Source organism: Rhagoletis pomonella, unplaced genomic scaffold (assembly GCF_013731165.1).
Source record: "Rhagoletis pomonella isolate Grant_MI unplaced genomic scaffold, Rhpom_1.0 Rhpom_scaffold_00001, whole genome shotgun sequence".
In the NCBI taxonomy this organism is placed as follows: Eukaryota; Metazoa; Arthropoda; class Insecta; order Diptera; family Tephritidae; genus Rhagoletis; species Rhagoletis pomonella.
In genome coordinates this window covers 77,041,260-77,054,628 of record NW_023458555.1, presented here as the reverse complement: position 1 = coordinate 77,054,628, position 13,369 = coordinate 77,041,260, and the positions used below count along the sequence as shown (strand labels likewise).

The 13,369-nt window shown below is 33.2% G+C and overlaps 1 protein-coding gene across 2 annotated transcripts in view; it reads left to right on the top strand.

The window, feature by feature from the left end:
- The window catches only part of LOC118747902 (axin-like), a 243,681-nt gene that overhangs the window by 156,379 nt on the left and 73,933 nt on the right, over nt 1-13,369 (top strand). For both annotated transcript variants that reach the window (XM_036482112.1, XM_036482121.1), the window contains exons 2-4: nt 3,228-3,355; nt 3,455-3,599; nt 3,659-3,979. In XM_036482112.1, the coding sequence (XP_036338005.1) occupies nt 3,466-3,599; nt 3,659-3,979 (455 nt within the window). In that variant the 5' untranslated portion in view covers nt 3,228-3,355; nt 3,455-3,465. The remainder of the gene's footprint in view (nt 1-3,227; nt 3,356-3,454; nt 3,600-3,658; nt 3,980-13,369) is intronic.

Below are 13,369 nucleotides of genomic sequence, written 5' to 3'. Positions count from 1 at the left end.
GGCTTTGCTTCTTCACTGGAAGTGGTTTTTACGTGGCGGGTCCCAAGCCCAGCGCACAACCCATTGCTGGGACGGGGGTGGTTTCGCAACCAAATACACGTTTATATAGCGAGCCGCTTGCTCCACGCAGACACCCGCTTGCAGCCGCACCTACTGGTGAACAGACGCTGCAGACTTCAGTGAGTCCTTAAACCGAATAAGTCAGAGTGGCCCCACCGAAGCTCCCTCTCTTTCTGCCGTGACCCAAGGCTCCACTCGGATTGGTTACCGCATCTCGCACATGGGTTGCTCACGTTGCCCAGAGTGCGCGAACGAGGACGCAAGAGTCGGGATTGAGTATAGCCATGCAACTGTAACTGCATACCCAGCGAAATGACTATACCCCATTGCACTCATAAATACTCATTTTACTCGCTATTAAATTTAGTTTTGCAATCAATGGTATGGTTTTCTTATAAAATAGTGCGTAAAATCCTCACCAAAATTGAAAAAAGTGAAAAAGTAAAAAACAAATGTGTTTGCTGGGTAAATACACTCAGATCTCTTAAGGTTTCTTTATACACATATATATCGTTGGAAAGGCCCAAGTTTCTTCTTTTTAAACCCTCTTCTTCTAAATAAACCGAAACTCGGTTCATAATGAACTAAATTACAGACTTATAAGTGCGCAAAGGTACGAAAAGCAGGTTTTTAACGGTAAATCAATATTTTGGGGGTGTTTGGCAATTTTCATATTTCGATTCTTGTTTTACTCGAAAAGACCTACCAGAAAATATACATAACTTCCCAGGTATTTCTACTTTATGCTTTTTTGTAGCACTGTTATTTTTCCTATTTTCCGTCTGCTTCCCACTACTACTCGAAAATTAGCTTGTTTTACACCGCTCAACGCGCTTGACGTGAATTGCCCCATATATGAATATAAAAATATTTGAAAAGAAACCCAAACAATTTTAAAAGTAGACACTACATATCGATGGCTGAGTGGAAGATCGACTTATCTCGGCAACCAGTTCGAAAACGCCCTATCTCAGAAAATTTTTTAACAACGCTCTATCTCAGAAAACTATTCAGGAACGCCCTACTTCAGAATTTCATTGAAAAACGCCCTATCTCAGCTGCCGATTCAAAAACGCCCTATATCAGTTTGTTTTCAATGTATTTTCATTTGAGATATGGCGTTTTTGAAATGAATTCTGAGATAGGGCGTTATTCAACCAAATTCTGAAATAGGGCGTTCATGAAACAGGGCGTTTTGGAACTGGCTTCCGAGATAGGTCGATCTTCCACTCAGCCATCGATATGTAGAAAATGAGTAGCTATGTATTGCTTTTGGTCCGATATTTGCGTGGTTGTCACATGAGAGAAACAGAACATGGATAAGTATTCAAAATTTATTATTTGTATTTAAATGATAAATAACCAATAAACTTTAGAAGGTGCAATATGTAACCAATAGCTCGATTTGTTACTACCTGGAGCATAATTTGTTATTGGAAATAATAATGTGGCTAGTATGAAAGCGACAATTGCCACCAAACCCGCTGCATGGAATTTTAAAATAAGCATATTGTCAATGGCTGGTTTACTGTATACTGTGCTTGTAAAGCATTTGTCACGATAACCATGTTATAAATTTATTTTTTATTTTTTTCGCACGATGTCAAAAAATTCATTGGTACCCGGTAATTCTTAAGCACCTCCAGGAACAAGAAATCTTCGCACCTATGAATTTTTTAGCATCGTGAGAACTTGTTCCCTTTCCTGTGTATCCTGTTTTATAAATTTGTAATATAGTTTGTAAGAACATTGTTTATTGATTAATAAATGAAATGAAATGAAATTAATGACAAAAAATGTAACTTTTTGAGCTTAATTGTTCTTTTCGCCATTTCCGTAAATACCATTACCTCTCTTATTCCGAAAAAAAACATTTTTTTTATCTACTACAGTGTGTTTATTGGTATATTCTTTGTTAAGCTTCAGTTGATGTAAACTTAATTTAACGTAATTTATCATTGAGATCTCTCTTTATAATATGACACGGTCACCCTGTTTGGGCCCCATATCTTTATTTTTTTTTTCAACTTATTTTTAATTGATGTTATTTTTTAATATAGGCTTATTGTCCAACAAAAATTAATCCACATTTAAAAAATTAAAAAAAAAATCCCCAAAGGTGTTTTGAATTTTCTTCTACATTAAATAAAATGCAAACATTCGTTATATGGAAGAACGCGCACAACACCATCAACAAAAAAAAAAAATCGAAAAATCAACGGTATTTTTTAGACACTTCAAACTTGCACCATATTGTAGGGGATTGAATGGGCTACAAAAAAATCTACCCAAAAAATTTGTACAAATTCTGAATAAAAAGTGTGAAATTTTGATGAAACTTTGAAATTGGGTTTTATTTGTATGGGTTTTGCCCGACAATGAGCTATAATTTTATAAAATTAATAAAAAAATAAAATAAATAAATAGCCCTTACTGGGTGACCGTATCATTTGGTCACGGGTTGTATTTTTAAAGATAAGAACGATAAAAAATTAATACAGTAGATAGATCAGTTTCAATGGAATCCGATGCTCCAGCTCTGAAAGTGTTCAACTCGGAATCCGCTGGTGATAGCAGAAGAAGTGGGAGGTCTCCTTGTACTTAAAATAGCAACAATGCAGTAGGTGTGTGTTTGGCTCGATCTAGGTGTGTTTTGGTGCAGTGTATTGGTGTATTTGGCATAAATTGTAATAGAAATGGAAGTCATTGTAATAGAAGTGGAAGTAATTGTATTAGAAACGGAGACATTTTAAAAGAAAGCAATAAATGCCAAAAAAAACAGATGATCCCAGCTGTAGGACTTTTTTGGCAATCAGCTTATAGTGTTTTTACCTAGGATGTTGTACGATGGTATACAGTTCTCAAGAAAAACGAAAAATTCATATAAAATTACTTTCAAGGAATGAAAAATAAAGGTTGTCTTCTTAGGCTACGGTTACTATGCATTCGTATTCTGACGAACTTTTGTTCTGACTATTTTTTTGGAACAAAAAACTACGAAACAAACAAACAAACGCGTATATTTTTGTTGCGACGAAATTCTCAGAACAAAAGTTCGTTAGAACACGCATGCATAGTAACCGTAGCCTTAAACGCATTAATCCAAATCATCAGTCTCTTTTATTCCTGAAAAGTATAAAATTTGCAACTTTATTCAAAATTCTTAGTTCTCCATGGTTGCGCATATTGGATATTGATATGAGTCATGATATGGAAATAAGAAAGACGGATGCTTGGCAGTAAAGCAATCAAAATTTCTTGAAATCAGTTTACAACTCTCAAGAATACAATGCTGGTATATTTATTTCTTTAAGACAATTTACAACAACCTACTTTTTAACGCAACAGTAATAATGAAAAAAAAATGTTTTCATTATATGAATTCTTTTTGTAGGGGGGCATTCTATGAAGCACTCCAAGTCGATGCCTGACCACAGTTCCTCCTCCAGGAAGTTAACAAATAAATGGCCTTCCATAAATACAGATAGCGGAATCAGTCTGTTCTCAGCCGATACTCTTATGAAGTACAAAGACACCAGGTAAACATGGCTCTCTAAAAACTTTATTATACTTTTAATCATTTTTCGTTTTAATAAAGCTCGCGATCTGGTTCAAGTACGGCCTCAAAGTCAGAAGAGGCAAAAAGAAGACTGGAAGATGAGACCAGAAGGTCTCGTCGCTACACCCAACAACATACACAGATAACACAGCAACCACCTTCATTCAGTAGCAGTAGTAGCGGAAGCAGTAGTTTACAACACCAGTCACAGCCACCGCCGCTACCGGCAAAGCCTTTAGAGACCACAACTGTCGTATTCTCTTTCTGTGACGAAGAATATCCTTACAGATCGAAAATTCCCGGTTCACAGCCCACCCTGAAGCAGTTCAAGGACTATTTGCCTAAGAAAGGCAATTTCAGGTGAGTCACACGTCCTTTATTTGATTACAATGTAGTAACGTAAAAGTTTTCAAAAAAAAGTTATATGAGGCATGGTAGTATTCAAATGTAGACAAACTGAATTTTCAGTATTGGCTTATTAAGATTGTAATTTTGATTAGTTGGAAGGTATACCTTTGTTATAAGACACATCTTATTTTTACTTTTTGGTACTTCATTTGTTCTAGGACCGGCCCCCCTCCTGAAATTGTACGACGATTAATTTTGTTGTACCCCTTACACCAAAACGTTCATATTTAGGAGGTAAACCTGTACATCTTATGCCAAGAGCTTAATATGTTATATAAAAAGTATCCAATTATTTCCATAAAAAATAAAAATGCCTAATTCGGATATTCAATTTGGCAGTGGTGTAACTATATCATCTGAGGCCCGACGCAAATTCTTGGATGGGGCCCTCCCAGTAAAAATCGTCACTTTGTAATTTAATTTTAATAAAACACTTCTTAAGTAGTTTCCCAACACTATTAACTATAACTATAGTGCCAGTTACTGTCGAAATTCGACAGTTTTTCTAGTTGTAGAAGCCTTGGAGAGGTTTTCTAACTTAACACGTAGCAAAACTTATACTTTTGCTAAAACGTAACTAAATTTTTTTTGTCTGAGAAGGTCTTTGGAGGACTTCGGCAGGACATGGAATTGACCCTATGCATTCAAGTTTATCGATAAATTTCCCTGATTTGATACATATCGATAGTTCGATGAATTTCAAGAACACTAAAATTCGATAACTCAACAAAATTCGTTAACTCGACCAATTTCGATAACTGTAAAATTCGATGGCTCGATAAATTTCGATAACTCAAAAATGTAAAAACTTTGGATACCTTTATAAATTTTTACTATTGACATCTCCACATTTTTCGAAAACTATGTAAACATTTTGATAACTCGTTACACTCTGTTAAGACGATTAAATTCGATAAGCAATGATAAATCGATAAGCTTATATAACCTTGAAATTTCGACAAATCGACATATTTTGAAAAATCCATAAACTACGCTTCATTGAACCAACCAATTTCAGTGGATCAATAATTATCGATAACTCTGTAAGTTGAAAGAACTCCATGCATAACTTGATACATTTCTTTAACTTGACAAATTTCGTTAATCCCACACGTTTTTATAGCTCGACAACTATCCGAAAATTTGGACAACTAAGTTTCTGTGTCTATAAATTTCGACAACTCATTAATCATTGATCAGTTTGAATACTTCGATACGTTGCGATTACTTAATAAGCATGGATAAATTTCGATAATTATAAACTTCGATGATTCGATAAATTTCAGTAACCTTTATGGCTTATTTTATTTCGATTCCTATCTTTTAACCTAATTCTTATGTATTTCTCATTGTCTCCATTTTCGCCTTTATTTCAATTTTCGTCTTTATCTTCACTTTTGCCTTATTTGTCTTCATCGTTATCACTTGTTTCTTCATCTTCATATTTATCTTTATTTCAAAGTTTAATTTCAAATACGAAGTAAAACAAAATCAAAATGCGAAACAGCTTAAATTGAACAGGTTGCAAAAACAACCATACACAAATATGGAAATTTTTAAACGACGATTTTCCACCAATTTCGAAACTATAAGAACTCTCCTCATATACAGAAAATTACCTTTCCAACGGTGTTTTTGGTTTTGAAATCGGTAACTTTACCTTGGTCTTCATCTTTGTTTTTATCTTTCACATCTTTGCTTATATCCTTTTCTTTTTCTATTCACGTAGATGAGATGAGGTGCGATGACGTGATAAGATGTGACGTGATTTTATGTGATGTGATAGGATGTCATGTCATGTGTTGTCATATCCTCTGATGTCATGTTATATGATGTCATTCCATATGATGTCATATCATGTGATACCACGTCATGTAATGCCATGTCATGTCATATCATGTGATGTCAAGTCATGTGATGCCATGCCATATAATGTGATGTCATATCATATAATGTCATGTCGCGTGATATCGTGTGATGTTATATCATATTATGTGATGTAATATCATGTGATGTCTCTTCATATCATGTGATAAAATGTGATGTCATGTCATGTAATGTGATCACATTCCACGTTACGGTTACTGTATCGATAACCCTGTTGATAACTGTGTCGATAAAAATACCGATAACAATATCCATAAACATATAGAAAAATACGACGATTGTAAAATCGATTAATTTGTCGATAAATATAACAATCATCAGTATCGATTATTGTACATATCGTTAACAATATAAATGACTAAATCCATAACAAAATCAATTATTTAATCGATTATTATACCGATAACAATATCCATTATTATATCATTAACAATATCGATTATTATACTATTTTCAGACAGGCAGTTAATCGAGCAATTATCCAAGCTTTCTCAATTAATGCACTAATTAAGATCGATTTGCCATACAAAATTTCAATTATAAATTGTTCAATTGGTAATTAATTGAATGTTTAATCGAGTAAAAACTCCAAGCATTTGTCGATAAATATAACAATCATCAGTATCGATTATTGTACATATCGTTAACAATATAAATGACTAAATCCATAACAAAATCAATTATTTAGTCGATTATTATACCGATAACAATATCCATTATTATATCATTAACAATATTGATTATTATATTGATTATTATATCGATTACAATAGCGGTTACTTAATCAATAACAGTATCGATTATTATATCGATAAAAATATCGGGTTTTATATCGATAACAATATCGATCTTCATCCTCATCCTGTTCTTCATATTTATCTTTATTTTTGCATATTCCTCTTCACCTTTACCTTAAAGTGTTTAAATTTACTTTGATTTTCGTTTTTGCCTGTACCTCTAGGCATCTATGTTTTTGTTTTTATTCTCGAACCGCTACACCGCTGAGAACTATTTCCATGTGCATTATTCCCCTTGAATTTGACAATTTACTCCCAACCAACCAACTGCCGCTAAAGAAGTTTCACTTCATAAATTCAAGAAATGTTCTTACCCTTTTAGTTACCCTAATTTTTATGTATCTGTCATTTTCTCCATTTTCGTCTTTATCTTCACTTTTGCCTTCTTTTTTTTTTTGACTTCATCGTTATCATTTATTTCTTCATCTTCATATTTATCTTTATTTCAAAGCTTAATTTCAAATGTGTAGAGAAACAACAGGCGAAACATGTCAAATTGAACATGTTGCAGCAACATGTATACACAATTCGAAAATGTTTAAACGACGGTTTTGGCCGTAATTTTCAACCAATTGTGAAACCATAAAAACTCTGCTCATCTACGGAAAAATGCCTTTCCAACGGTGTTCTTGGTTTTGAAATCGGTTCGGTAGAATCGCCAAACGAACGGAGACAAAATTTATGTTAGCGTATTAATATATAGACTAGAGTGCCAGTTACTGTCGAAATTCGACAGTTTTTCTAGTTTTAGAAGCCTTGGAGAGGTTTTCTAACTTAACACGTAGCAAAACTTATACGGTACAAATTAACTAACCGGAAAATCTTCTGCTAAAACGTAACAACATTTTTTTTTTATCTGAGAAGGTCTTTGGAGGACTTCGGCAGGACTTGGAATTGACCCGATACATTCAAGTTTATCGATAAATTTCAATGATCTAATACATATCGATAGTTCGATGAATTGCAAGAACACTAAAACCGATAACTCAACCAAACTCGTTAACTCGACCAATTTCGATAACTGTGAAATTCGATGGCTCGATAAATTTCGATAACTCAAAAATGTAAAAACTTTGGATACCTTTATAAATTTTTACTTTTGACATCTCCACATTTTTCGAAAACTATCTAAACATTTTGATATCTCGTTACACTCTTTTAAGACGATTAATTTCGATATGCAGTCATAAATTGATAAGCTTATATAACCTTGAAATTTCGATAAATCGATATATTTTGAAAATTCCATAAACTTAGCTTCCTTGAACCAACCAATTTCAGTAGATCAATAATAATCGATAAATCTGTAAGATGAAAGAACTCCACGCATTACGACACCTCGATTAATTTCGTTAAGTTATAAATAATGATAATTCAATAAATATGGATAACTTGACACATTTCTTTAACTTGACAAATTTCGGTAATCCCACACGTTTTTTTAGCTCGATAACTATCCTTAAATTAGGACAACTAAGTTTCTGTGTCTATAAATTTCGACAACTCAGTAAACATTGGTAATTTCGATAATTATAAACTTCGCTGATTCGGAAAATTTCAACTCTGTTAACCTAATTCTCATGTATTTCTCATTGTCTCCATTTTCGCCTTTATCTCAATTTTCGTCTTTATCTTCACTTTTGCCTTATTTGTCTTCATCGTTATCACTTGTTTCTTCTTCTTCATATTTATCTTTATTTCAAAGTTTATTTTCAAATACGAAGTAAAACAAAATGCGAAACGCTTGAATTGAAAAGGTTGCAAAAACAACCATTAAGAAATATGGAAATTTTTAGACGACGATTTTCAACCAATTTCGAAACTATAAAAACACTCCTCATCTACAGAAAATTACTTTCCAACGGTGTTTCTGGTTTTGAAATCGGTAACTTTACCTTGGTCTTCATCTTTGTTTTTATCTTTCACATCTTTGCTTATATCCTTTTCTTTTTCTATTCACGTAGATGAGATGAGGTGCGATGACGTGATAAGATGTGACGTGATTTTATGTGATGTGATAGGATGTCATGTCATGTGTTGTCATATCCTCTGATGTCATGTCATATGATGTCATACAATATGATGTCATATCATGTGATGCCACGTCATGTAATGCCATGTCATGTCATACGATGTCATATCGTGTGATGTCAAGTCATGTGCTGTCATGCCATATAATGTGATGTCATATCATATAATGTCATGTCACGTGATATCGTGTGATGTGATATCATATTATGTGATGCACATATATAAAAATACAACGATTGTAAAATCGATTAATTCAGCGATAAATATAACAATCATCAGTATCGATTACTGTACATATCGTTAACAATATAAATGACTAAATCAATAACAAAACCAATTATTTAATCGATTATTATACCGATAAAAATATCCATTATTGTATCGATAACAATATCGATTATTATATTGATTATTATATCGATTACAATAGCGGTTATAACAGTATCGATAACAACATCGATTATTTTGTCAATAGCAATATCGATTATTATATCGATAAGAATATCGAGTTTTATATCGATAACAATATCGATCTTCATCCTCATCCTTTTCTTCATATTTATCTTTATTTTTGCATATTCCTCTTCACCTTTACCTTAAAGTGTTTAAATTTACTTTGATCTTCGTTTTTGCCTGTACCTCTAGGCATCTTTGTTTTTGTTTTTATTCTCAAACCGCTAAACCGCTGAAAACCATTTCCATGTGCATTATTCACCTTTAATTTGACAATTTACTCCCAGCCAACCAACTGCCGCTAAAGAAGTTTCACTTCATAAATTCAAGTAATGTTCTTACCCTTTCAGTTACCCTAATTCTTATGTATCTGTCATTGTCTCCATTTTCGCCTTTATCTTCACTTCTGCCTTTTTTTTACTTCATCGTTATCATTTATTTCTTCATCTTCATATTTATGTTTATTTCAAAGCTTAATTTCAAATGTGTAGTGAAACAACAGGCGAAACATGTCAAATTGAACATGTTGCAGCATCATCTATACACAATTTGAAAATGTTTAAACGACGGTTTTGGCCGTAATTTTCAACCAATTATGAAATCATAAAATCATCTACGAAAAAATGTCTTTCTAACGGTGTTCTTGGTTTTGAAATCGGTTCGGTAGAATCGCCAAACGAACGGAGACAAAATTTATGTTAGCGTATTAATATATAGTTGTGTGGATTTTAGTTAAATATTTAATACATTTTGTTTTCAATAACATGGATTTATACGTGCAAGTTTATAATGAAATAACAATTTAATTTTGATAATTTATTTATTAATAAATTTTAAATTTTTTCGAGCTTTCTGTTCCGCAAAAGAATCTATAACATCATCAAAGCTTAAAGATAGAGCCATAGATCTTTCAATAGACAGGACAGCCAAGTTACGTAGCCTGTCTTGCCCCATAGAGTTTCTCAAATACGTTTTTATTACTTTTAGTTTCGAAAATGATCGTTCAGCTGCAGGCACAGGAATTGGAACAAATAACATAGCAGTACATACTTCAGGAAAGCAGGACGACTTAAAATAAAGTATATGTATATGGGCATTTCCAACGGTCGCGAACCGTACGTCGTACGCTTTTGAAGTTCAAAAAACAAGGAAAACATAAATTTTTATTTTTTTTTAAGTTTCGATAGAATTTTGCTAGGTATATCTTTGATGCAAAAATTATGACCTTTCGATTTTCATTTTTCAATATGTTAGCAACAAACATGTTAGCAACGATATGGAAGTCACTTTTGACTTCACATTGAAAAAAAGCAAGAAACTGCAAAATGGAAGAGAATATTCTAAAGCGATTAATTTTATATTAAAGTGTAATAAAGGTACTTCTTCCTAACTAATTGCGCGTTGAAATATCTATATTAGTTTTTTATTTAGAAGCTTAAGTACCGGCGCGAACGTACTGGTCGCACGCGTACGATTTTTCGATCATTTTTTATATCTTTCATGAACATGAAATGGTATTATGAATTTGGTTCAATATTTGTAAGTACCAGAAGAAGAAGATATAGACTCACATAAATGTTGGTATCCGGTAAATATATCCCACGGAAATTGATCCCACAAATTAATCCCGCTACAATTCATCCCAAAACAATATGTTTCAATACAAGATCGTACCAAAACAATACATCCCAATCAAATTCATATCTCCACTGATTCAACCCAGTTTTCATAAATTGTTTAGTGGGGAGTCATGATTCAATTATTAAAGGTTTTGTAAGTAGCTTTTTTCTAAAATTTGGCACTCCCACCCACAGGGATGGTTTTTGGAAGCAGAAGAAAAAGGGGAAGAATTCAATCACACTTCCTAAAATGGGAGCTAAATTCTATAAAAACGTGTGGATAATAGTGAATGGTGGTATTTTAAAACAAAAACGAATTTGATTTAATTATTTAATTTAAACAAGCTTATTTACATCGAATATAACCCCCTATTGTTATTAAAAATAAATATTTCTATGTTTATACCAAACTTGCGTACGTCAGATGGCGCATAACTCGAGAATGGACGGTCCACTTTCAGCTTTTTTTTTGTTGTATTTGTTTGCCAGTTGATGGACATGAAGAAGCTATTTGTTTGCGGAAAATATGCAATATTTATTAAACAAAAAAACGGCAAATAAAAAAATTTGGAGCTTACGTTTCTTTCGCGGTTATGGCTCGATTGTTTCGAATTCTTTGATGTCGCACTTTTTATGTTCTGGGGAAAATATTCAACACTGGCTTGCACAGCCGCAGTTGGCGATTGGTGCCGGACGAACTCAGAGCACGCAGCTACTGAACGACTGAGATAGGGAACGTGATCTACATCGTCAAATGAGAAGTGGCGTAATGGGGCTTTCGCACGAGGCGATTTTTCAGGCAACTTTTGCGTTCAACTCCCGCCGGGTTGCACGAAAAAAAATTTGAATGACTAAAAATATCAAAATATAAAAAAATATTAAAATATTCGCCATAAAAAGGCGTTTGTATTGTTCAACTTTGCATTCTACTTTCAGCTAATCGCTTTCAATAAAGTTGGTCGCCAGCCAACATTCGCCTCGTGCGTACGTACACCTTTTAAGTGTGCAATTACATCGCGCCATTGACTAAACCGAGCTGTCGTGTGACGATTGGGCCTATGGATGCGGTTTGGCAATGTTATATTGCGTCAAAATCTCATTCGGAGACACCAGGATTGTGTCGTGGAGTACAATACCTAAATACCTTCGTTGGCTCATTGAACGCTTTACTTTACAGCGACTTGGCAGAATCAAGAGGTCTCCACGAATATCGACAAATACATTTCGGCATTTAAGGGAATTTCGTCTCTTAACATTGAATTTCTGTAGTCCAACGATTCTCACCCATTTTGTCTTGTTGGCGCCAGCGAATGCAGAACAAACATTTCTTCAAATTTAAAAAGTAAAAATTTCACTACTAACAATTTAAAAATGTTCTTAAAACTTGCAAAGAAATTTGGAAAAGAAATATCACTGTTTTTGTTTTTAGGAGTAGGGTGGGAGTGTCATTGATAAAATTAGAGCGAGAGAAAGTTTTTCTTACAAAACCTTTCATTATTGAATCATGGTGGGGAGTGATAGCGTACAAGAATGTGGAGTAGGCTGGGTCGATTTTGTATGGAGGAAAATAAAAGGCATTTGACCGTATTGTATTTGGCCACGAAAGATTAATTTAAAACTTATCTTTAGTCCGCACAATTGAATCAAAGTGTATGTAGTTTAAAAATTAAACTTTGGCTTGTATATCTATGGAATGCATTAATTGTTATAAACCGAACGACATATAAAATGAAGGGTTATTAAATTAAGTACTTCGCGTTCATTTATTATTTTTCAATAAGTCTACAAGTTTTTAAGATATTAAGATAAAACTTACAAAAACTATAATTTTCCCTCATGAATTTTCAATTCTTCATTACTTCAGCAACCAAGTGAGAAATACAAAAAAGTGAGACGAGATTTATTTCATACGTTTTAATGTTCTCGGATGTTTATATAATATTAAAAGGACCATGGACTTGGTCACGCCGATTTGGTCAGTTTTCAAGATCGTGGTGAATGAATTCAAACATGTATTGTCAAAGATGATGAGAAACGCCCATTTTAACTCCATTTATGCACGCTTGAAAATTGGTGGGCAATGGTTTCATTAGTCACCGAAGAAGCACATTTTTCGCGGTTTCTAAATTTGCCGTTATTTGAAAGCAGGGGACGTGCAATAAGTGTTTAGATATACATACATAAATATTTTAGATAATTCCATGACTCTCCAAATGGACGATATTGCTTTGCATTCAACTTGAACGAAAAAAGTCACTCCCTGGCACACTGGTTCTTTCATTTAAAACTTATTTATACAATTGATAGAAATTTTTTTACATAAAAACTGGAGTTCCACTTAAGTTTTTCGATATAACTTTGGTAAATGTTAGTCGATCGGTACGTAATAATTACCAAATTGAAGGCGAGACTTACTGTTACTGATTTAAGATAACAATATGATGAAAATCTTTCAGATTATAAACAAATTATTTTAAAATAAAAAACTGTGGAACAAAATTTTTTGTCATTTTCCTATATTTGCAATTTTTATATTGTATGCATAAACATAAGTA